We start from the raw sequence: 25,457 nt of genomic DNA on the forward strand, positions 1-25,457 counted from the left end.
CGTACGAGAAATGGGCAAAGTTTTCAGTAAAATTTGTAGCACATTTCAGGATTTTTTTAGGTGAATTAAAGAAAACTTTGTTCAAAACTACGGAATCCGGTTTCCATTTGTGAAATTCAGATTTGGAACTTAAAATCTAAACTTTCAAACTTGTACCTGGACAAAATCTTAAATATTCAATATTTCACACATGATTAAATTCGAAATGTATGGATTTTTCGAAATATCTAAACATTAGATTCAATATTTATTTATTTTTATTTATTTATTTATTTCAATACCCTCAGGGCCCGTAGGGCATTACAGAGGGGGCGGGGCATATAAGAATTCACTCAAAAGAAAATACAAACGTAAAAGGCAGTGATTAAAACACAATCAATTCAACAAAATATTAACAAAAGTGATTAGTAAGTGCTTCTTTAAATAAATCAAGTGATGGGATAGCTGCTAAAGATGCTTGAAGGTGGTTCCACTCAGAAGACGTTCTTGGTATGAAGGAGTCGTTGTATGCTGATGTCTCACAGTGAGGAATGCCGACCTTGAAACGATGATCAATGCGTGAAGAGATATATGCGGGGTCAAGGAATAACTCATCTTTTAGTGAAGCGTTGAAGTGATAAATTTTGTAGAAAAGGCATAGACGAGATATTTTCCGCCGTAAGAAAAGAAAAGGTAGGGACAATGAGGTTTTCACAGATGATACACTAGCGGTGCGATGATAGTTATAATAGAAAAAACGTCCTCCACGATTTTGAACAGCTTCAACGTTAGTCACAAGCGTTGTGTGCCCGGGGTCCCAGATTGACGAGGCGTACTCTAATTTTGATCGAACCAGAGTTTTGTACAGAAGCAATTTTAATGATATTGGGGCTAAAGAGAAGTTTCTTTTCAGATATCCAAGCATAGAGTTATCGTTAGCGATATGATCAGTATGTAATTTCCATGAAACGTTAGAAGTAATGTGAACACCAAGATATTTGTAAGACGTCACAGATTCCACTAGGTTGTTAGAAATTGAGTATGGTGATGGGGACGTGTTCCGACGGGGAACCCTCATGGATTTGCATTTGTTAGTGTTAAGAGTCATTTTCCATAAGTTACACCATTCGGATGCAGCACACAGGTCACATTGAAGTGTGTTGCGTCAAAATCGTTAGTTATTTCACGATAAATTACACAGTCATCGGCAAATAAACTTATTGAGGATGATACACACAGTGGTAAGTCATTTATATAAATAAGGAACAAAAGAGGTCCTAAAACGGAACCTTGTGGGATACCAGAGGTAACAGGACTAAGGGAAGAATTAGTTTCATTTGCACAAACATATTGAGATCGATTAGTTAGGAAACATTTAATCCACGACAAAACATTAGGATCAATGTTAAGTTTGCTAAGTTTAAAAAGTAAGAATTTATGAGAAACTTTGTCAAAAGCTTGGGCGAAATCAAGAAACACACAGTCAACCTGGGACCCACGGTCAAGAATGGAAAGTAGGTCATTAGTGAAAGACAAAAGCTGAGTCTCGCAAGAGAGAGATTTGCGAAAACCATGTTGTGAGGGTGAAAAGAAAAAATTTGAATCTAAGAAATAAACTAAATGAGAATAAATAATGTGCTCTAAAAGTTTACATGGGGTGCTGGTAAATGAAATGGGTCTGTAATTAAGAGGATTATGTTTGTTACCTGACTTGTGAAGTGCAACCACCTTTCCTTTTTTCCAATCATCCGGTAAGACACCAAGGTTGAGTGACTGCTCAAAAATTTTTGTAAGAAAAATTGACATGTAATATTTAGTGTTCTTAAGAAATTTAGAGGTAATATTGTCAACACCACACAAGGAAGAAACTTTCAAATTATCGATCAACTTTACAATCCCGTCGAAATCAAAAGCAAGCGGATCCATGGGAAAAAATGCATAATCTGGAAAAATAGGATAATCTAAACCAGTGGTCAGCAACCTTTTGGCGAAGCGGGTCGAGTCGCCGCTAAGCCAAGGCGGAACGGGCCGGACGGCAAGCAGCCGTCCGGCCCGTTCCGGACGGCTGCTTGTACGAACTTACATTGACATACATAAATCGAAAATGAACAGTTTCTTTATTTCATGACAAACAACACGAGATACAACCTTTCCATGAAAACCTAGAGACTCCTCTCAGTGAGACTTTTGGTGGTGAACTGCGCTCGCCAAACTACGGACATCCACATTCAAGCAGCTAACTGCGAGTCGCAAAACATTGTGGAGGTTCTCGTCAGTCATTCGTGAGCGGAAGTTGGATTTTATGCACTTCATTTGTGAAAAAGTCTGCTCGCAGACGAGCAGCGAATTAGTCAACTTTATTTTTTTTTTTTTTTTTGTTTCCTTAGCTGACTGCGTAGGGGGGGCGGGGGGGGGGGGGGGGGGGGGGGGGGGGGGGTTACCGGGAGGCTGAGGGCCGTATAATTCTACCTCGGCCCGCGGGCCGCTGGTTGCCGACCACTGATCTAAACCATCATTATCAGTAAACACCTTGACAAAGACGTCGTTCAGAATGGATACACATTGGGCTTTCGGAATGTCAATTCCCCCAACATCAGTGAGCGACAAAGCCGTTCCTTTAGGCCCGTTCATAACACTCCAAAATTGTTTAGGGCTATTTGCTAACGTTGAAGGAAGGGTAACATTAAAAAAAGTCAGTTTTGCTTGCTTGATGGCAGCCTTATAAGCATTGACAACAGATTTATAAAGCTCCCAGCACTCAGCGAGGAGAGAGAACTTTGCAGCGCGGAAAAGGCGTTTTTCTTACTAGCAAGGCGTTTAAGAGTTACATTAAACCAGGGAGACATGTGGTTAGATACAATATTTCTACACGGAATGAATGAATTAATTAGAGAATTTACTTTGTTTTTAAACACGTTCCAATTAGTCTCAATCACACGTTCTGACAACGCAGGCAAAAATTCATCAAGAAAGCAAGCCAACTCATCATTTATTGCACCGAAGTTTGCTTTGCTATAATCGAGAAAGTGTTTGGTAAATTTGTTAGCAACATGCGATGAAGCTTGCAGGCTGAAATTCAAAATAGCATGGTCGCTAATGCCCAGTAAATAAGTTACAGAAGAAGCGAGATTAGGGTCAGTTGTAAAAATAAGGTCTAACACATTGGCCGTCGCATCAGTAATCCGAGTAGGCTCAGCGACACATTGAGAAAAAGAAAAATCAGAGCAGAGACTGATAAAATCCGAGTAATCCTAAGAGCTACTAGATGCAGCGGGAAACTGTCCAGACCAGTTGATCAAGGGAAGATTAAAATCACCTAGTAAATATCTTCAAGCTTAAAATTTCAAAATCCTCAGAATTTTCGAGATATTCATATTTGAACCTCAGCAAGGTTCTAAAGTTGCAAACTTTTCAAATTCGAAGCTTAGCAAGGTTCAAACATATCTAAACCTTTTGAACTCAAACTTCGGGAGGCTTGCAACATCCCTAGTTTTGATGAGTGTCAGATCAAACCTCTTGAGAGGCGGCCACTCCAGTCTCCTTAGTAACTTTGAACAATTAACAAAAATGGGTTAATCATCAACGCTCGCTCAGTACTTCATTCCCACCATAGTACAGTTTCGCTGGTGTTCCTTCTTCACCAGAGCGGAAAAGCTAGACGTCTTTTATTTAAAAGCTTGGACCATTTGATATATGACGAAATTAAACTTGGATACTAAATGAAAGCTTCTGCAATAAAAAGTGAAACTCCAAATGAGACTCTCCAAGTTTTCACAAAAATAAACTCGGGGAGAACCTGGAACTCTGTTTACAGCACATGTAATAGTCGTTAACGATTCAATCAGACACTGCAAATGACGCACATGCGCAGCAAACTAGAGCCACTAAAGTAAGCTAAGCTTAGGGCACTGCACCTTTATCCCCTCGCTTTCTTGGGAGTGCCACCATTTTGTGCCTAGTGCAAAAAAATAAGGCAAAAACCAGATCAAAAACCAAAATTCATGTTTGCATTTATACAGCTTAAGGTCGTTCTGCCTGTGAGGTGTAGCGACACAGTACTAGGTGAAAATTTTAACCAGTGCAGTACAACCGCTAGCCTCGGGTTTTAACGTGCATCATGCTGTAGCGATACACGACCGCATGCCAGTACAATGCTCATCCAGATCGACTAGTGCAAAACCGACAAATGAGCAATAGCTATAATTCGAAAATGCAACTTTCTCAGCTTCAGACACGGTGTCACAAAGCCCACGCGAAAGCTATTTGCTGTGTCACGGACCATTTCAACATTTGTGGAGGACAGAAAAGGGCTTTCTGTGACATCCAATAAAGCTTCGGACGACTGGCAACAGTGACCCTAAGCGTCAAAACGTCGGAAGTGTCATTATTCTTAGCGGCTCTAGAGCAAACCTACCAGCTGTCTCTGCGAATCCGAGAGACCAGGCTGTTCTTGTGCTCGACAGATTACAAAAAAAAAGTGTTCCACTATCGCAGCCTTCATCCCGTACCCGCTGGTGTACGGCGCCATCCTCGACTCGTCCTGCCTCGTCTGGGAGGAGAAGTGCGGGCGCAGGGGAAACTGCTGGCTGTACGACATCGAGAAGCTGCGCTTCTCCCTGCACCTGATCACCGTCGTGTTCCTGGCCGTGGCCAGCCTGTGCTACGTGGCGGTTGTCTTCTTCAGCGGAAGCATCACCAACTTCTACGAGGACGACTTGGAGGAAGAGAAGGCCGAGGAGGACCCCCACGGGAGCAAGTCCACCATCACGGAAGCCATTTCGATGGAGAGCTTCCAGAAGGGTGACCAGGGAACCAGGTTCTGAATCGCTCGCAGTGTACATGCATCAGCCGCTCAGCTCGAGGCGCCGACGAAGGTGCTGAAGAGCTCGTGATACAAAGTGTGTCGGAACAAATGGCGTGGAATGGCAAAATGTGCATCGGTCGTTCTCGGCACGTTTGCCTCGCCTGGTGCGTCATCCTCTCCGAGGCCGAATTCCAAGTCTTTCATTCCTCGTTGACTTTCCGGCCCGGCTCGTTCATTCCGAGAGCCGGAGCTAGGTGTGCTTCATTGTGATACTACTAGTAGCAGTTGTACAGTTATCAACACCAAAGTGACCATTATTGTATGGGCCGCTTTGAATGGTCACTCATCTTTATTGAGCTGCCTAAATGAGACCTGATATCTATACGTTTTGCATTGTAAAATATTGAGAAGCGGTAGTGAGATGTGGTTGGGCGCTCATAGCCTATTTTTCATACTAGTGCCTGGATGGATTCCTGTACCAACCCGCAGAGAAACTGGCTCGACGTGCTTCATGAGCTCTAGCCGTGTGCCTGGTTTGTGAGCAGAATGTTTCTCAGTATTATTTTGATTGCAGCAGTTTTGAGAAATTAAAAAAAAAAAGAAGAAAAGCTTTCTCCTGATTTTACTTTAATTCTATAATAGTATGCTGTTGCAGGCAAAACAGACCAAAATGCCTATTTATGATTGCAGCAAATAAAGTTTCAAAGCAGTCAATTTTGAGCAGGAGGGTTCTGCTTTTGATGCAGATTTCTGCCCTCTTTACTTTTCGTAGTGCGAGTCACATATTTCAGGTCTTCACTGGCAATCAATAAACAGCAGTGCGAGTCACGTAGGCTATTACTTCTGACATTGTGTGGCATGTATTACACTGATCACATTGAGTGTACCACACCGTATCATATTGATTGTCTACCTTGGCTCGATGGAACGAGCCCCCTACATCATGTTTAAACACTTGAGGCCTTCAGATTTTCATGGAGAATAAACACTCACCCATGAACTATTTTCGCTGTAAGTATACTCGCCGTTTTTTTTTTTATGTTTGAAGTGTGTGATCTGAAACGAGTGACCAGTCAAGCACCTAACATAGAGAAAAGGCGTAATTAATGAAACACTTAATCATAGTACTGTATTTTACAGACTATAGGCAAATTTTGAGTAAAAAATAACAGTTTTTGCTTAGATAATCTGCACCCGGTGCATAGTCCGCACATGATGCATAGTCCGCACTTAGTGTCTAATCCGAACATAAAAATTATCATACACAGCACATATTGGCCAATGCCTGCCTGTAGTATTAGCTCACAAAGAAGCTTGTATCATACATAAATCATTATTAATATACTCTGTTATTCATAACATTCTTCCCAGTGAACGATCTAGAAGAATATGAAACCTTGTATAGTAGGCATCTGTAGATAGTCCGTACCAGGTAAAATTTTAACTTGTAAACATGTATAGTCCGGAAAATACAGTATTACACTTAAAAAAAATTTATGGAAATCGCAGTGTTTCTATACACCAACTCATGGTTACAAACAAACCGGAGCGCCCCCCAGCGGACGCCACCTGCGCCGCGCATGCGCGGTGGATGGTGGGCAAGAAGCCCGCTGTCGCCCATTAACAAACCATTGAATTGCGTTGTTGTCGGTGTCGGTTGGAGTCCCCATGCCCTTTTCCCCGTTGGAATTGTTGGTTCTACGTCCTCCTAACAATGTCTGACTACTTGAGCAGCTTCAGCAAAACTAACGAGGCAAAACTTTGCGTGAATGATGTGACGCGCAACGATTCATTTCACGTGGACGCCGCAGAATGGGCGCTAAAGCTTGACTCCCACGATGAGATTCTGCACGCTATTTTCAGTCGCGACGTCGCTCGGACTGCAAAAGCGTGGACCGTAGCTGAGATGGTGGACGTCAATGCTGAAAACCCCGAGCGGAATCGGGCATTACAAGTCGGTGATGGCCACTGGTAGCAATGATCAACATCTTGTATCTGTTTACACTTAGCCTACTTACCCCAACCAACCTTCAAAAGTGTTTTGAGGCCTGCACTTAGTTCTTATGAAATTACCGGGTCAACGTTTGGTTTACGGGCCGCTGAACGAGCTGACGACAAAAAGCAGCTAAGTTTGAAAGAGCAGACGACAGTTCGAACGCATGCGCAATGGAGTACGGGCAAGAAGCACCGCGTCCCACGTCAACAAACCATTCGAATGTCACGTTGTCGGTGTGTGTGTGTCTGCATACTCTTTTTCGCTTTGGAATTGTCGATTCTACGTCCTCATCGCAATGTCTTACCACTTTAATCGCCTGAGCAAAATTATCAAGGCTGGTTACGCTGCTAAACTTTCCGTAAATAATTTGACGTGCGGCGATTCATTCGCGTTAACGCCGTAGAATGGACGCCAAAAACCATAATGAGATTCTTCTAGCTATTTTCGGTCGCGACGTCGCTCGTGCTGCAAAAGTGTAGAAGGTAGCGGCGATGATCGACGTCGATACTAAAAATCGGAAGCGGGAACAGAGCAAGCGTAACAAGTCGGTGATGGCCACCGGCACCAATGATCAACATCTTGTATCTACTGTTTACATGGAGCCTATTTAAGTCTTTTGAGGCCTGCAATTACTTCTTTTTGCAATCACTGGGTCAAAGTTTGGTCTATGGGCCGCTTTTGTTTGAACGAGCAGACGACAAAAAGCAGACAAGTTTGAAAGAGCAGACGAAAGTTCGAACGATCAGCCGGCCGTGTTAATTTGAAGACGGACTGAACCCGTGGGTGGTCCGGACAACTTGGAGGTTTTCTCTCGTTCATGTTGGAACAAAGCAAATACATTTGGCGACCACAAAGTATTTCCCGCACAAGCAATCGTAGCTCGACAGCGTCTGGTTTGCCCTATTCACGGCTACTATCCACGTCCTCGGATGAACGGAGGAGAAAAAAACACATGAAAACTGATCTTCAAACCTTTCCCGACTCTCTGGGTACAGCCCCCGTCGCAGCATTTTGACGAGAAGGCAGGTTTTTTGTCTTGTTTCTTCCAAAGGAACACAGGAATGCATGTCTGGCACGGCGACTTCTGCCCACCACCCCAGACCAGAAGTGCGTCCGGCGCGCCACCACCGCGGCGTGACGTAGGAGAGTTGAGTTTGTGTATACAGAGTTTCACCTTTCGTCTAGACGCAGCGGACGCAACGAGCTATCCTGGCCAATCCCGCTCTGTTGACGTAGCCCGTGATACGCTTTCCGCGCATCGCTGTGCCCCTTCTCCAAGGTCACGTGACACTCACACAGCCTTGGATTGGCTCCAATGGCTCGTGGCATCCGCTACGCTCGGATGTAAGGTGAAACAAAGTATAGCACAGACTCGTTCAGATGTTTTGTTTCAAAATGGAACTGACGACGCCGTTTGACTGACAGAACAAATCTGTATTTTCCTTGTAACATACAATTCCAATGACCCTCTTCCAAGGCATTCTAGGCACCTTCCCTCTAGGCAGTTTTTTTATAGAAGAGTCCAACTCGCTGTGATACACGTCGGCTCTTACCTTGAGCAAAGTTAGGCCATCACCAAAATCTGCTTCGCTCCGGCAAACGACTCCATGGATGTCCTGACCGCGTCCTCGTAATTATCGAAGGGCACAAGGTTGTGGGCAGGTGGCTGGAGCTTTCCCTCCATGGAGATCTTAGCCAGGTACTCGTACATCTTGTCGTCAGCCTTGGTGTTAGCATTCTCCTTGGCCCACTGGGTTCTCCAGAACCCGACCACCCGGATGTCTTGGAAGATGAGTGCCGCGGTGGAGACCGTGACTGGCTGGCGAGACATGCCCCCGTACGTGACGACCGTAGCGCCCCTTGCCAGGTGCCGCATCATGTCGGTGGCATTCTTGCCGCCGATGCAGTTCAGGGCTAGTTTTGGCGGTGGCACCACGGTGAAGATCTCCTTCATGATTGGAGTCCTTGAGGAGACGGCGAGAGTGGGAGAGAACCCCAAAGGGGCTGGCATTAGTTGGCACCGAAATGCAGGCTCAATTTTTTAATTTAGGTATGGTGCCTGGAATGTGTCTTTAACTGGTGTGTTTACCACCCTGGTGTGTTTACCACCCTATGCGGAGCGCAAGTTTGTCTGCTTCTTGCACAGGGGTTCCTCTGACGTCAGAATGCCAAGCTCCGATCGGCTCTGATGGAAAGATAGTGGGTAGACCTCAATGCTAGCTGCCTTCAGGCCTACCCACTATTAACCCCGAGAGCAAACACAAGCGTTGCTACGGTCGCCGCACCCTGATAGGGTGAGGTGTACCACGACGTCACGGGAAGGACTCCACTTCGCGATCTCGCATCCGGCTCGCTTCCCTGTCACGGTTTCCTGGTTTGGCCGTTGTGTGCCGCAAGCACTTCGAGGAGCGGGACATGGCTTACCCGGTGTACAAGACGCTGGGTTAGGCCGGTACCGATGTGTTTTCATACCTCTTATAAGCGTGCTTGTCGCTTTTACCCTTATAATTGGGTCAAAAATCCCGAAAGCTTTCGGCGGAGGCAATGGCTCCGATGAACCTCCGTCGCTCCACACGGCACAAGGCAATCGTGCGAGGGGTCGGTGAAGCGGCGGCGTGTTTCAGACGCTGGAATCCTGTTCCTTGCATGTTCATGAGTTAAGAAAATATTACATCCCGCTTTGCAGATATCTCAAATGGCATTCATAACAAAGGCGTTTGGGCTGTCAGCAAATTAGCTCGCAACCCCGACTCTGCGCGTGCCACTCTGCATGAGCTGGTTAGCAGATGCTTTAAAGGGGCCCTTTAATCATATTTAAGCGTCTACCTTTTTTGCGGTTTCAACGTCTCTTGGGGTTCGGGCCAGCCGGCGGGCACGGAGAGAGTAACTAAATATCAGTGTATCATATTTTCACCGGATGACGTAAAACCCTTCCACCGACAGGGGCGACCCGCGGTACCGAAAGCGCGCAAAATGTGAGGTTTATGGTCCTGGGCTTACTACTGGTCAGAGCCACTAAAAGCTTCTTTTTAGTCGAAATACAAAATATAAGTGGCGCGAACGGTTTCAATTATTTATGAAAACAGTTTTCGTCCAGTATTTTAGATCAGAAAAGAAACAAATGCAGTTTATAAAGCTAAGAAACAAGAAATGACCGGTCGAAATACCCGCCACCAAGCAATGGAAAAGGCGGCGCATACTGGAAAGGTGTAGTAGGAGCAGGCACCAAGAGCGGCGACGTAGAAAGGACCCGGATGTACGCGGCGACAGTGTGGTCGAACGGACTGGAGGATCCGACCGGTTCCGAGCGTTCCCAAGGCCTTCGGCGAGCAGCTTTAGCTTGCGGTTTGGCCTTTTGGCGGTATGGCAGCGCGAAGTGGCTCCCGTGTTTGCTGTCATTTGGCTGATCAAGTGTCATGCCAAATTAGTGTTTAATTGCGCAGCAAATGCAATGCGAGCCGCCCTGGCTGCCCACTTCATACAGCCTAGCCAGAACATGCTTTACTGGCGCTTTCTCGAGCCGTTAACACAGAGTGCGGCAGCCGTGACCGCTCACTGAGCTCACTACCCCTCCTCTAGTTCACGGCCACTCAAGCAATCAAGGACGTCATGAAGGAGGTTATTTTTTGCTTGTTTCTGTAATTTTAATTTGCCTATAACTTTTAATATAAAGCGAAATTCGAGAAAAGATAAGTTTCATTAAGTTACTACCCTAAAATACCGAGATAGCCCACCTAAAATCGAGAGCAAATCGGGTGAAGACATGGAGTGGGCTAACTTTCGGTGCATAATCAAGAAAAGTTTAAAAAATTCAATTTTTATGTCATGTGTCCCTTCCAAGCCTGTTCTGGTGACGAGGGGCAACGAAGCAAAGATGACTATACTTCCCAGTCAGCAACGTTCGCTTATATCCCGCCATAGATAACTGGCTGCATTTAAGTCGAGGCCATCATTGATCCCAACACTACGATTACTAGGGGTGGGCTACCTTTTGGTGCTTAAACAAAATATAGCAAATCAAGCCAAAAATAGGGGTGGGCTTTCTTTCGGGGGTAGGGCATCTCTCGGGATTTTACGGTATGTTCAGTGCGCTCATGTTGGGTACAATTTAAAACCCAGTAAAAACGTCCTTGCAGTGCCCCTTTAAAGGCGCTGGGTTTGAAGGCCTTTGAAGTGCTCAAGGAAACAGGGTTGTTTTACATAAATATTGGTTATTCTTGAATTAATTATATAGTTTGTAGACAGGGATGGGCAGTATTTCAAATACAAGTATTTGAAATATGCATTTCAAATAATTTGTGTATTTTACATTTGTATTTAATTACAAATTTGATAATGTATTTGACGTGTGTATTTAAATACTAAAACGTGGGTATTTCAAATACAATTGTAATTAAATACAATTTTGTGGGCGACAGTACATCCCTCAAATTTATTGTCACTGTCAAGAGCAGGAAGAAAACTATGTTCTGCACTGAATGCAGTGTCTCTCATTCAAGCACACGCGTTTAGCGACTGTGATTACGGTGCTAGTCCAGGGCAAGAATAGTGACAAAATCGACGTTCACAGGCAGACTGGCTAAATAAGCGCCTGTGACAACTTGTGATGCTTTCCAGCCTGATTTCCATCCATATTTTTGCCTGGAACATTCTAAATGCGCGGGTCGTCCAGATTTTCGTAACAGGTGCGAGTTGCAACAATAAAATATTCTCTAGCTAGTGCTGCGCGTCTTGGTCGTCTCGGTTCTTTGCTGGTCTATACCAATATGTAATCGAAAAAAAAAAAGCTGCTTGAAGCTCTGTACTTTTTTCACCTATTACGTCCAAGCTTAATATATAATATAATCACATTTTTTTTTGTGATTATATTTCTATTACGTTACTAGAGCCTCGCACACTAACTCCCGAGTGTGCGATGCAAAATTAAAATGAGATACCCAGAAACCCGTTGCAGGTGCCCTAAGTAGCTGACGCAAATTTTGAGGAATGTATTTGGAAAAGTATTTAGAGGAGACCAAATACATTTGGTTGTATTTGTATCTTGTATTTAAAAGCTTTTTTTGGAAATGTAATTAGATTTGTAATAAATACATTTTTGACGAAGTATTTTGTAACTGTATTTCGATACATATTTGCCTGTATTTTGCCCATCCCTGTTTGTAGACTTATGCAGACATGCTTTATTTTTTAGACGATGCCCAATTACTGGAAATTAGTTTGTATGGTAGCAGAAAAAATGGCCGAATTGCCCCCAGTTGCCTGTATGAGATGTACTGAACTGCCGAAAATATGCGCAGCAATACTACCAAAATTTGGAATGTTTATACTTTATCCTGACATTCTTTCTTTATTCCGGTCTTGTGTATTCCGAAAATGCACCGATAAGTTTGAATTGTCATTTCCAATTAAAAGAGGCACTGCTGCAGGTCCCCAAAAGCTTCCTCAGCCTCCAAACTCCCTACAGCCAGACTCTCTGACAACAGAGGAAAACAGGAGGAACAGCAAGCATTCGAACGGCTGTCCAGTGGTAGATGCTGCACTAGCTGCAGAAAATGTGAAACTTGTGAAGGGTGACAGTTTGCGTAGGGACAATTTGATTTAAATAAAATCTAAATTTCAGATCATAAGAGACTAAACATGCTAGACACCTTCGGTTACGTTGGTTGTACATTACTTGAGGGTTAATATAAACAAGTCCACAAACACCACCAGTGAAATCCATTGAAATACAATCCGAATATAGCAAAGGTCAAATGCGAGCAATGTATACAAATAAATGTTCCTTCTTTCTTCACTTTGGCCCTTTACTTGCACTGTCTCACTTGTGATTCTCTCTTTATAGCCCAGACTATATTTAACATGCTGCTCGATCAGCATGAAGCTTTCCTGCTTCGGCGACTTTGGTTAAAAACAGATACAAAAAAACAAAAAACATGAAATAGTATACATTATTTGCCAATTTATTCACACCATCAGCTGCATTGATTGTGTAAAATGTAAATCTATAGTGATGCTCCTGCAATTGTGGCCATATTTCGTCATTTTCATATACCAGCTGCAATTCGTGCGTTGCCTGCCCTGTCAACCATGCCTGAAACGTTGGTTGAAGTTTCTTCTGCAGCTATATAGGCTGTGTCTCAAGAAAGTCACATATGAAAATTTACACTTCCTACAAAAAACGCGCACAAAAAAAAAAAAATTGAATAGAAACGAGCGCGCCGACAGCTAATGTCGTCACAGCCTCCACAGGGCGAAGGCGAACGGGGCGAGTTGGGGGAAAATTCTGTCCTCGCTGTGACGTGACGTCACCCCGGTTCGCCATAAGGGGGCGCCACACAAACTTCTCGGGGCTAATCCTTCCAATCGGAGCCAACTGGAGCTCGGAGCTCTGGAGTCACCGCAACCCCCGCTCAAGGAGCAGACGAACTTGCACTCCGCATGTCGCCCAAGTATCAAAAGTGGTCCCAAAGTGGCCACAAACAGGGTTGCGGGAGCTGGTGTGTCATGCTACTAGACGTCGCAATATCGGAGGTTAGATGGAAGTTTCGGAAGAAAGTATAGATGAATGCTAGTGCCGCCATCGTTCCTCCGTCCCCACTCCTGGCTGCTAAACTTCTGTGGATTGTCAAGAGGGAGAGTGACCTGCAGCAGGACAGATATCTGCCACATCCATTTCCCTCTACTTTGCCACCATCAGGATCATCGGAGGCAACAGCATGACATTTCTGTAAAGTCATTGGGCGGGAACCGAGGGACGAGATTTCGGGAAGTGGCAAACAGATCAGTTGGAAATGCGTTCAAGCCACTATAATTTAGGCAAGGGCGCTCCCAAAAGACCATGAGGATGGCGGGCGCCGTTACGTTAGAAAACTTGCGCTAAAGCGCAGACATATAAAATATCTCGGTTGGGATGTCAGCGAAGACGCGCATAGGATATTTATACGAAAGGTTGTGCCTCGGTATTTCTAATGATTTCATTTACTAATTCGGGCCCTTCTGAAGAGCAGTTCATGCAAATTGAGATCTGCATAGTGTGATTCAAAATACAGTATAAAGGCCCATTCACGCAGTAGCACATGACTACTACTTATGTAGCAGTGGTATACAGTCTTTCTTTACTCTTGGATGCTATAGGAACTTGCAGTCATATCTCGATACAGTCAAATGCCAATGCACGAACAAACCATAACATGTAACTTGCTATAGCAAAGCTGCGCCACTGAAAAAAGATCAACACAATGATTGGCTCTTGCAGCAGAGGCAACAGCCAATCATTGTAGTCTATGAAAGGGTTAGAGGGCCTGAGAAGAAACGAAGCACAAGTATAGTACCTAGAAAGGAAGGCCATCTGCGCTGTAGCTATGAACTCAACCGACTTCCCAAGTCTAGAATCCAGTGCACTAAATAATTTTTGTGCATGAACGTGTTCTATGCCTCATCATTTCCTCAGCTACTTCTATGGACCGCAATAACGCGGAAGAGAAGGCTAGCATGCACGTAAGCCTTTCCTTATAAATAGTATGTGCTGTTCTCGAGTAAATTTGCAATTTGAAAAGCTCTCCTCCTAGCTGCTACCGACAAATTTATCCATGTGTTTGTGAGACAGCAAAGGATGGAAACCACGAAGGAGCTACACCAGTGGTTTTTAACAGTGTTTTGGGGGCCCCATCTGGGTCAATGGAAGTGAATGGGGACCCCACTCTGGGGGGAAGGGGGGATAATAGACGGTAACAGTGACAAAAGGGTGAATAAAGAAAATTATATGCAAATTATATGCAAGCAAATTCCAAACTAATCAATGCAACTCATTTGGTGCACATGTAAAACAGTCAACATCAATTTAAAAAATATATATATATTTTATCGCTCGGTTGAGGGCTTTGGGGATCGTAAGGCCCTAATGGGGGTCCACAAACCAAAGGGTTCGTGGACGCCCATTAGAGAGTCACTGAGCTACATGGTGGCAGTTATCAGGCTTGGTTTCCTGGATAATTAACCATTGGGAAACACACACCCTTGCAAAACTGACATTCAACCCCAGTTTTCTTCAAGGAAGGCAAAGGACAGAAAGAAGAGGTTAAAGAGGACTAAAATCAAACTCTTGTGAACAAATATGCAAATAAGGAGAAATGAACTTGGAAAAGGCAAAAGTGGAAACATGAAGCATACAACAGGTATAACAGGCTGTTCTACTATGTTCCCAGGAACCATTACCTCCCAGCCAATGCCACCCTTCCCACACGGGCTTCGACCTGCTGATGTTCCTATACCGCCAATCATTACAAAACAGAATCCTTCTACTCGACGTCGACATTCTTGTGCGCGCAGTTTGATGTTCTGGCGGGTGGTATGGATGGTCTCTCACCTCAGTTCCTCCTCGGTCACGACGTAGTCGGCGCCCAGGGCCCTGAGCATGTCTTTCAGTTCAATCAGGTTGGGACGGTCACGGACAATGTTGATGGAGTTGAGGCCCATGCTCTTGGCAATCTGGATGGCCGCCTGCCCGACTCCACTGTTGGCCCCGTTTTGGATGAAGGTGTCTCCAGGCTGCAGCGTCACGAAGTCCGACAGCATGCGGTACGCCGTGGGAGTGTTCACCGTCATGGTGGCCGCCGTCACAAGGTCAAGCTTATTGGACACCTTTGCCGAGGAAAAAGGAATGCCGGGCAATACGATTATCAGCATGGTTTCCACAACTTTGTGTTCTGAAATCTCAGCACTGTAAAGGCCAGCTCACGCACTTGTGACTTTTTGGCACCGGAGAGGCCAAAAACCGGTTTTTAAGCCTTTGTTGACAAGTGTTGTCTACAGGCAACAAACTATATAGAAATTTTTTTTCTTTAACAGTTTTGGTTTTAACACTTTTTTAAACTAGTAGTCTGGCAACAGCCTTGAAGACCTAAACTATAGCGCCATCTAGTGAAAAGTTACGCAGATAATTTACGAGAAAAAAGAAGCTTGGCGCGCAAATACGCGGCAGCCAAGAATGGTGGAACGGCGAAAAATATGGATAAGTTTTCCTCCTGCCACTAAACTTTTATGATAGCAGTGATGTGATTGGCCAAAGCCATTTTGGAGCCCCTTTGGAAGCAGCCAAAACAGTGTTTTGGAGCAGCAAATGTGGCCTTTGGAGCAACCAAAAGAGGGTTCTGGAGCAGCAAAAGTGGCTTTTGGAGCAGCCAAGATAGTGTTTCGGAGCAGCAAAAGTAACTTTTGGAGCAAATATTCTTAGAAAAAAAAATATTTGTTTAAAGTGCTGTACAACCGAAGGGCACTTTGTTTTGTGTTCTAATGTGACGTGTTGTAGTGGGACTCGCTGCTTGTGTTTTTACTGCTAAGACATCCCACAGGTGCACACTGATGTAGGCATTTCCAAGCAATTCCAAAAAACCACTTGCCACCATTTTACTGGTTCCTGACGTGCCAGATTTTCTATCAAAATTAAGTAAACATAAAACAATGAATTGCAAGCATCCCGGCTGGTGCCTCTGTCGTGCAATCATGTTTGCATGCCCGTGAGGGTAACTTTGGCAGGCTTGCAGTTCCGCGTGTTTCGTCGCGCGAGCGGAGACAACGACTTTTTGATTGAAACTGAAATTATGCCTCTCCGCTCCGTCGCCAACCGATTCCCAAAATTGCATGCAAAATGTAACTGTAGAGCATACGACAAAAACAGTCAAGCGGCGTGTGCTTGTCAGGCCAACAAACAAGGTACAAGCTAAACACACACACAAAAAAAGAACCTGAGCGCATTGATGCAAGACATCGCGAGCAAAGGTCAAGAAGTTCTTGGAGCGCTTTGTAGAATGACTGAACTCGAGACAAACAAGTGCTGTGTGGGTTTAGCATGCAGACATTGCCTTCTTTGCTTTATGTCTTTGCTTTATGTCAACTTTCTTTCGCGGCAAATTTTTCACTTACCGGGGTCCCTCTTGAAGGAAAGCCCACCGAGAGAAACCTAGGTAATCAATACTTCGACACAGCAGTCTGAGTTAAAGAGGGATTTTTGTAGTAACATATGACTTAAACAAGAACAGGAATGTTGATGAACATGCGGCAGTACATAGTTTCATTTTAGAAAGTGCCATATCTGCAGCGACAAGGGGACGGCAACACCCGACGTCGCTCAGCCACGGTGAGTGGAAGGCAGGGACGAAATATAGTTTTCCCACGGTCATTGCTTTCAGGAGCCAGTGCTTTAGCTCACAAAGTAACTCCCGCCGCACAAGAACGAGGTTTCGTTTCACAGCATGACGGCATGGCTGGTACATGGCATGCTAGCGTCTGAGCGTCCGCACTCACCCACGTCTATCGTTGAAAATATTTTAAAAAAAGACACGAGACGAGACCCACGAGACGACAAAAGCACGAAACGCGAGACGGCGGGAAAACCATGCAAGACCAGATGGACGATTGACGCAGGATACTTTGTGCTGGGCAGCCACTTGCGCCACGTAACACACGCATACTTAATTACGGTACTCAGTTTAGTTTCAGTTTTAAGAGGCGACTGAAATTGGGTTTTGACGCAGGCTTGGCACAGATTACCTATATTTTGACAAAATGCAGCAGGATGTAGCAGGGTTAGCCACTTGGCGCATCACATGGTCACTGAGGCGACGATGTGAGGCTATCATATGAGCAGACATTAGTGACATTTTATAGTGATCCACACAGGTTATGCAAGGGGGCCATTTTCAAACTTTAGCCTAGTGTTGCCTGCAAGCAACAAAGCTATAACTTGCAAGTTTACATTACGATTCTTTTTTAATTTCGCTCTGTTCTCTTATCGGAGCTTGTTAAGCGTTAATATCTTAAAAAATATATGTTTTATGCAATTTTTGTATATCCCGTCAATAAAGGGTGAAGCCTTTCCTGACGGATTACGACCGGCTCCGCAGCAGTGCAGCTGGTTGTAATCTGTCACAAAAGACTTAAAGGGATACTGAACCGAAATTTGAATTTCGCGAAGTAAGGCTGCAGAAGCGTTGAACGGGACGCTACGAACTCCAAAACATCACTCATACAACTATGACTCAAATGGATGGCCATACTTTAAAGAAAGAAGGGTGCGATCAAGCGAGGGCTATGACGTCACAATCCTCCTGGAACAGTTGAGAATGAGAAGCGGCCTCGCTTCTCTCCTCCTCGCTTCGGTTCACCAGCTCGACGGAACGGAGCAAGGAGGAGAGGGAATGAGAATTGTGACGTCCCACATTCCGAAAACGGCCTCGTCGGCCGTGTTCAATCGCACACTTTTTTTCCAAAAATACAGCCACCTGTTAGAGATATTACTGTACGAGTGATGTTGGATTTTGCAGTGTCCCGCCTATCAGTCTAGTGTTGTTTTGTGAGCTCGAAATTTCGGTTCAGTATTCCTTTAAAGAAGCACTGACATACCAAAGGTTGTATTTGTTTATGTTGTCAGGAACAATGCAAGATGTAGTAATAGACATGCAAAAAAATACCAGAATGTGAAAAAAAATGTTCTTCTCTCCCGCTCTTCACCTCCCTGCTTCTTTTTATTTGGGATGTAATCGATTATGAAATTGAGAAGCTTTGTGAGCGACATTTGTGTAATAAGCAATTGTGAACACACTACAGCCCTTCTTTTTCAAATACTGAAAATTGGAGTCTGGAGTGATGTTGCCTCCTGGCTTTTTATCCTCCCCCTGAAAACATGTTGGCGCTCGACGCATGTAGCACTGAGGATGATCAGTGAGTCAGTGGATCGGACAAAGCTCTCTCTTTTTTAGGTGCCAGACGACCTCTTAGACTTTGAAAAGGAAATCGTGAAACGGTCAAAACAACTGGGTTTGGTGTCTGTGTACCATAGTTTTGGTTTAGGGGCAGCCTTTCACGCAGAACCGGCGCAACGCGTTCTCTCACGTCGGTTACAAAAGTCCACTGCACATTCTCTTTGACCTCATACCGTTTCAAAGACTTTGAGATTGCTGAAAGAACCTTAAAAGAACTTCAAACTCAAAAGTGAAAAGTCCTCTGCTCATAACAATAGGCGGCACGTACGGAGCGGTTAACCGCGGGACACAAACAAACACGACACGAAGGTGTGAGAGAAACCAGAGTTGTAGGACGACTCAATCTTTGACATCACTGCACTGGCGCGGATCAAATGGGAACTTCAAATTCGGCTTTTGGAAATTGTTTTTTTTTAAGTTTCAACCTTTGAGGGTAATGTCCAGGCATCAATTTAAAACGTTTTGGATGCTAAAAAAAAAAAAGATTTTGACCTGTCAGCGCCCTTTGAAAAAATGGTCATGCTGAAACAGGTTGTAGTCAAACACAAGTGTGGGAATGGTCCCTAATGATGTGCCCATGCACACCGGCAAGCAAACACCTCATTTGATGGCTTTGTGCTATAGTCTTAAGGTTCCATTGATTTTGTAGTATTTTGCTTTAATTCAAAAAGTAACAATCGTCCATTCTCGCAACCTACCATGACGTTGCAAGCATCGCTTCCATTAAAACTACTTTGTCATAGTCACCTCTGTGTCTATGGCAAAAAAACTGCACATCTCTGATTTGCAAGTTAATAATCTGCAACTCTGCAAGCTCCCTCACGTCTTGATCATCAACACACGGTAGGCATTTCAAGCTGTAATGCAATGTTTCAATCCTCTTTCATTTCTCATACTTTCCTGGGCTGGTGCCACCTCTGGGACCACTACAAAAGGAGTGAATACTGAGTCATGCAAAACGAATTTGTAGTTGGCGCACGCGGGAGCCGCCGCTGGTCACGTGGTAGGCCTGTGCGTTGCCGCGCTGCGTCGCCGCTGCTGCACGCTGAGCGTTGTGCGACGCCGCTTCAACGCGTTTCTCCACGCCGCCGCCGTCGCACAAGTTTGTCAGCTTCAAGGCGCTGCCACCGTCATCTGACCGGCGCACAGGTCTATCACGTCTGCTTGCGCTTTTTCAGGAGTTTCCTTTGGGCTCTAAAAGTTACTTATTAATCTCAGTTTTTTGTTATACTTAAAACAAAGATAAATAAGTTACTTTTGGAGGCCATAGGAAGGTTCCGAAAGGGCGCAAGCATTACATGACAAATAAGGACCAGTCACGTGACAAACAACGACCAGTCACGTGACAAATAACGACCAGTCACGTGACAAATGGAGACCAGTCACGTGACAAATGAAGACCACTTTTCCGCGGCACCTGCGGGCGCCAACTACAAATTCGTATTGCGCCGTAAATATAGCTCTAAAAATTTTTCTTTTTCGTTGTAAATTCGTTTTATAACTCCCTTTCCCAACTAGGATGTTTTAAAAAATTATTTCTTCCTTTGCATAAGATAAGTTTATTTGAAAAAAAAAAAAACTCTCATAGAATCCTTTAAGACTGCACTTATAACCATTTTCTTTCAGTGTGAACATCTGTCTTTTTAAGTCTATAACTTCTTGCTGCACTTCCCCTGTATAATGCCTCTGGATCTCAGGAGAACACTAAATAAACTAATTTAAATAAATGTCTGCTCACAATGAGAATACAGCGGGAGATTAATACCTTTCCAGTTATTAAATAGGTATTATCATTTTGTAACTTCATTACATTTTTGGTCAAGTAACTGTAGCTATAACCTAATTATTTTTTCAGGATAACTTTTATCTCTGCTGAAAGAATTTGACAGGGGTGAAATGAATAATCAGTTCAATAGTTATCCGAGGTAAGAAAAAAGTAAAACAAAAATTTAAATGTCTTAGAGATATTACACGTGTTTGTGATATAATTTTTTTTCAGTTTTTTGTTGTCTCAGCTATTTGTGGAATTGAATTCGATGAGCTTTAAAGTATAGGAGTGGGGAAAAAAGCCTTTGAGTAATTACAAGGGATCTGCTATGTTCCAGACAGAACACCAAGACGCCTGACACTGCTGTTCTTGCAAACACTAGATATAAGAAAGCATTTGCTATTCTGAATTTCTAACTTGCTTAAGATATGCTACTTGCCATGGAGACCAACAGGGCAGACTTATGGCCTCCCTCCAACGCACTTCAAAGTCCCGCATTTTCAGAACTGCAGCATAACACAGGTTAGCTTTTGAACTTGAATAGAAGCCCCCCATTTTATGAAAACATAAAACTAATCAAAGCTGGTCCAAAAATTTGAAAGAGATTTTGTAGAGGTAATAAGATCAAGAGAATGCAACATTATTCTTTTTACTTTTCGGAACCTTTTGTGATCGCCGACACCATAGTTTCTCCACGTGCCCCACGAGTCTCCTGGAAGCAAGACCCAGCTTCCCACGTCCATGTTTTTCACATTCTTCCCGATCTGTTTTAGAAAAAGAAAAGAAGAGTGGTAAGATGTGCAGTCAAATTCAAACCACACAGCAGCATTGAACTGACAAAAACAACAAATACAAGGCAAAAGTGGTTGGTCAAGACCAGCTGGATAACTTTGACTGCTATTCGTTGTAGTGGCCAAAGCACCTGTGCGAAGAGTTGTGCGTTTACTTAGCTTTATTAATTATTTCTGTGTAACTTCTTCGGTAAGTTTGTTTACCCTATCTAAATTGTTTTCCTAGATTTTCTGACTATGTGGTTGTTTCGTTTATTCCATGCAGTCCTCTGATACTGCATTATGTGGACAGCAGCTTGCATATGATGATGCTTGTTCTACACATGCGTTTTTGCTGGGAAAAGTAAGTTTATTGTGGGAAACTAGTGTGGAAGGTAGACTCTTGGTAGTGTTGCTATCAGTAATGCATATATGTGGAATTGACAGCTTCGTGTTGTTAACTCCAGTTTATTACCTTGCATTTCATGTGCAAGCCAACGGCATCAAGTGCCACACTGCATTGCAAGTGACATCCTTCTGCAGTACTGGTAATTACTCCTACGTATACATGCCTTGCACCTACGTCACATCACGACATCGGACACCCGTAACAACCATGCTGGTGGTTGAGTCGACAGTCATTCACAGCGATAGCCATGGTAAACTGTGCCACCCTCAGCTGCAGCAATTGCTATGTATCCCGACGATCGTTTCGTCTGCAGGACCCACAACAGAGTAGCCGTAAAGTTAGAGAAAGTATGAGTGGTAGGGAAGGGATGCGACTGCGCATTACTGAGTTTGCAGGACGCATTTCATAGCAGCGAACGACGGTACTTTTTTAACATTGTTTACGTTCGCGCACGCCTTTGCATCGGCTTTGCCTATTCGTGATGTTGATGCCCATTGCCCTTTGTTTCTTCATGCCGTTTGCACGCTCTCAGCGCACCTTCGGGGATCCCTGCCGAGTATGGGCGAGAGTGTCACACCACGAAGCCAGCAGGACAGCGATCGGTTGGTGGCGGCCCGTGTGGATGCCCGCCAAGACGCTGCCGCTAGGGCATCGGCTTGTGCCGACCACGACATGGTAACCTTTGCAAGGAGCAAAAGTGTGCAAGCGAGCCGGTTAGGAAGCATCATAATTTAAACCCTGACACAAGAAGAACTGTGTTATCTATTATTTTATTTCTCCTCGTCTTGAGGTTTAGATTATGACGGTAACTGGTAACTTTGCGTTTACCAGGGGGGCCATGTTGACAAAAGTTTTGTTTCTCCTAAAAAGAAACGGAAGTGACGATATCGCCTCTAAACAATCAGACGCGATATACACCTTTCCAAAAAACGCTCCTAGGCCGCCGCCATGTTGCTGATGCTGATGCGACTGGTGCGACTCTCGCGCCCTCTATCAGCTAGATGTTTTCTGCCACTCTCTGGGACTGTGAAGACCCGCTCAGCGCGGTTCTCTACCTACGTTTTTGCGGTCTTGCATTCGACGTTTTCCCGCTCTCTTGGAAGTTTCCACTTAATTTTTTTTATGCGTGCTGCGTACCCTTTTTGTGTTATCTTCCATTGCGAGAAATAAGGCTGGTAAGTGCCCGCCATTCAAGCTTTTCTGCTCGACATTCACGGGAAACGAAGCAGGTGAAGGACGTCGAACGACGCTCGACGCGATTTTGCGAACATTGTTCTCCTCCCTCCCAGAAATAATCCGCTTACAATCCTCAGTCATCTCCAAAAGAGTGTCCGGGTTGGGGTGAGAAACGGGTCAGTCGCGTTTGTTTCTTTGCCTTGGTGCGGTTGTGAAAAAAGGAAGCTCCCCAAAACGTGCCCCAAAACGAAGTCATCTCGGATTCCGTTCGATCGTCAAGATGTGACTGTCGTCGACTGTGACTGTGTTATTTGAGATCTTTCTCAAATAAATTTTTTTCGGATAACGCTGCATCGTGTGGTACGTACGATATATTGTTCGAATGTTAACACTTCCTCAATTGTATGTCCGCGTCCTGTCCATCGGTAAACACGTTATTTGTGAGCGTGAAGAATGCATGCCTTTCGGCCCTCTTCTGTTGCAATTTATTTTTGACAGCAAAGCGCTTTGTCGCTTCACATGCGGCGAATCCCGCGGCGCCGTCAAAACTTATCGTAAGAACAAAACAAATAACTAGAACTATACATTCCAGTCGCATTCGTTCTGTCGCGCGCGTACCCAACAAAAATAGTTTACAGCTTTTTTTTTTGTTTTTTTGCTTTCTTTGTTTTTTCAAATGTAGCACAATGCTATCTCAGTGTCCTCGGGAACATACATGTACGTACCATGAAGCACAAAATATAGCGCGAAAATACGAGAATTTAGCCGCCAGCAGCGTTTGAAACTGCCCCTACGCAGGCTGCGCCTGTTGAAATCACAGTCCCCTCGGTTAGGGTTAGGAGGGACGCCGGTGAGAGTCTAGCCTCAAACTCAGTGACTGGGCTCGAAAACGGTTTGCTGCCCCTGGGGTCGAGTGTTTTTTGGAAAGGTGTATAGACCTTTTCCACAGGGGCGCCGCCATCTTGAATTGTCGTCACTTCCAGTATGGGCGACGACAAAATAGTAAAACGTTTCAACCTGTAACCAGTAAAAAAATAGAGCGGAGCCAAAACGAGAATGTGTGACGGTTAGGCTTATATCCTAAATGTGTTCTATTGGCGTGGCGACGGCAAAGTAATGTTTTCGCCCATACTGGAAGTGACGACACTTCAAGATGGCGGCGCCCTTGTGGAAAAGGTCTATAGTCACTTCCATCATTCGAGTTTCGTTTTAGAAGAAACAAAAGATTTGCTGAACCTATCCCCCTGTGTTTCGCAAAATCGTAACCATTTTACTACAAGCGGCTCATAAAGCCGCTCGTCAAACTTTGTAACAAGCAATTCTTTTTTTTTTTTTTTTACGTTAAATCGTTTTTGGCGGCATATCAACTTTCTGCTCGAAGCGCAATCGTGCCGAAAAATTTTGCACGTACTGGCTGAACGTCACCATCGTAAGCTCAACACGTTTTTTCCAAGTTCACATGTAAAAACTAGGTACCATTGTTGAAAATCTGGTGCATGTTAGTGCATGTCCGTGCAGTTAGCGGCATCCTACGCCTTGGTAAGCGCATCCGCGCGGTGTGAAGCCAACCACCAGCATGGTGCGGGGCCCTATCCATCCCAGCGCACCAACCCGAGCTGATGGAAGCTCCTTATTAGATAATTGCTTACGCGCAACTTAATTAAACACTACAGTGCACGCGCGGCGACCACAATGTGCCAGTTATGCTCAGACGAAAACGCTGGCGTCTTGCTGTTCAAGCAATCCTTACTAAAAGTCACCGAAGTCACAAACATGGTCTGCATGACCACCAAAAGAGTCGCAAAGCACAAGCTCCAAATACCTTTGTGACCTCGCCTACTCCCTCTAGACCTGCCTTGGCTGGGAGATTGGGCTTTATGCCGTAGATTCCCTGGATTGTGTTGATGTCCGAAGGGTTGATGGGCGCAGCCAAGATTTTCACGGCAATCTCATCTGGTCCTATGTCGCTCACGACGGGATCTTCGACCTTCTCCAAGACCTTGCAGGGGTCTCCAAACTCTTTGAACTGTATTGCATAGCTTTTCTGACGAGACCACGACGCGTTCGTAGCGCCGCAAAAAGAGGGACTTAGGTTCACACCGGAATGCACGCAGAAAAGTTTCCCTAAAGCTCGTACACCCCGACACGCGACCGCCATGGTTGTTTCTTTAGGCTCCGGATGGGTGGCCAGATAAACGGAGAACATTTTCTAACTTTAGCCATTGCGCTAGTTGCCCTAAGTTGCGCCCATGGAGTTATTATAATGTACGCTGACAATAAAGAGACAATAATTCCGATATTAAATAGTCAGCATAAATGTATCTATAACAATATTACTTTAAATATAATACATTTATGTTTTATACGTTTTTTTTTTAATATAATAAAACTTAGTAGGAGATTAAAAAATAAGTAGAGCAAAAGCGAAAACGAGAGTGCAATTTTTTTTTTCGCTTTTGACACTAGGCATGCCAGCGGTGCAAAGCGTGCAAAGTCCGTGAAAACGGCAAAACCTGGCAAAGTTACTGTCGCAAAGTCTGCAGCTTCGCTTGGCAACCTCCACCTTTTCACATTGCTTTTTAATTAATTCAAGAGATGGCGCCACTAGGATGGACAAATGGACAAAATTCATTTTTGGGGAAGGGAAGCAATGGTTTATTATGGTTATTGTTGTCCAGCTGGCGACACCTTTGCATTAATTGTATTAACATCAATAGCACAGAGATGGCCGCTAATCTCTGACAATTGCTGGATCGCACTCCCCCACTCCGCGAATGCGGCCACCGGACGGCCATC

The 25,457-nt window shown here is 44.4% G+C and overlaps 2 protein-coding genes across 3 annotated transcripts in view; one reads left to right on the forward strand and one right to left on the reverse strand.

Moving 5' to 3' along the window:
* Positions 1-5,786, forward strand: part of LOC8028472 (solute carrier organic anion transporter family member 74D) — a 73,634-nt gene extending 67,848 nt beyond the window's left edge. For both annotated transcript variants that reach the window (XM_029971067.4, XM_042291854.1), the window contains exon 11: positions 4,474-5,786. In XM_029971067.4, the coding sequence (XP_029826927.3) occupies positions 4,474-4,802 (329 nt within the window). In that variant the 3' untranslated portion in view covers positions 4,803-5,786. The remainder of the gene's footprint in view (positions 1-4,473) is intronic.
* Positions 5,787-8,192: 2,406 nt separating this feature from the next.
* On the reverse strand, positions 8,193-24,866 carry LOC8028473 (enoyl-[acyl-carrier-protein] reductase, mitochondrial). Its single transcript, XM_029971068.3, has 4 exons — positions 24,484-24,866; positions 20,960-21,070; positions 15,145-15,419; positions 8,193-8,743 (listed from the first exon to the last, which is right to left on the reverse strand). The coding sequence occupies exons 1-4, from the start codon at positions 24,817-24,819 to the stop codon at positions 8,344-8,346; spliced, it is 1,122 nt and encodes a 373-aa protein (XP_029826928.2). The 5' UTR covers positions 24,820-24,866; the 3' UTR covers positions 8,193-8,343.
* Positions 24,867-25,457: the final 591 nt, after the last annotated feature.

The sequence above is a fragment of the Ixodes scapularis genome, unplaced genomic scaffold (genome assembly GCF_016920785.2).
Source record: "Ixodes scapularis isolate PalLabHiFi unplaced genomic scaffold, ASM1692078v2 PGA_scaffold2__306_contigs__length_199485367, whole genome shotgun sequence".
NCBI classification, from domain to species: Eukaryota; Metazoa; Arthropoda; class Arachnida; order Ixodida; family Ixodidae; genus Ixodes; species Ixodes scapularis.

Bases quoted from the DNA above. Each gene is read 5' to 3' on its own strand.
- LOC8028473 (XM_029971068.3), bottom strand. From the start codon at position 24,819: ATGGCGGTCGCGTGTCGGGGTGTACGAGCTTTAGGGAAACTTTTCTGC. The intron at 21,071-24,483 runs GTATTTGGAGCT...TTTCTAAAACAG, and splicing joins GAGTAGGCGAGGTCACAAAG to ATCGGGAAGAATGTGAAAAA. The intron at 8,744-15,144 runs GTGAGAGACCAT...CGTCTCCTCAAG, and splicing joins GTGACCGAGGAGGAACTGAG to GACTCCAATCATGAAGGAGA.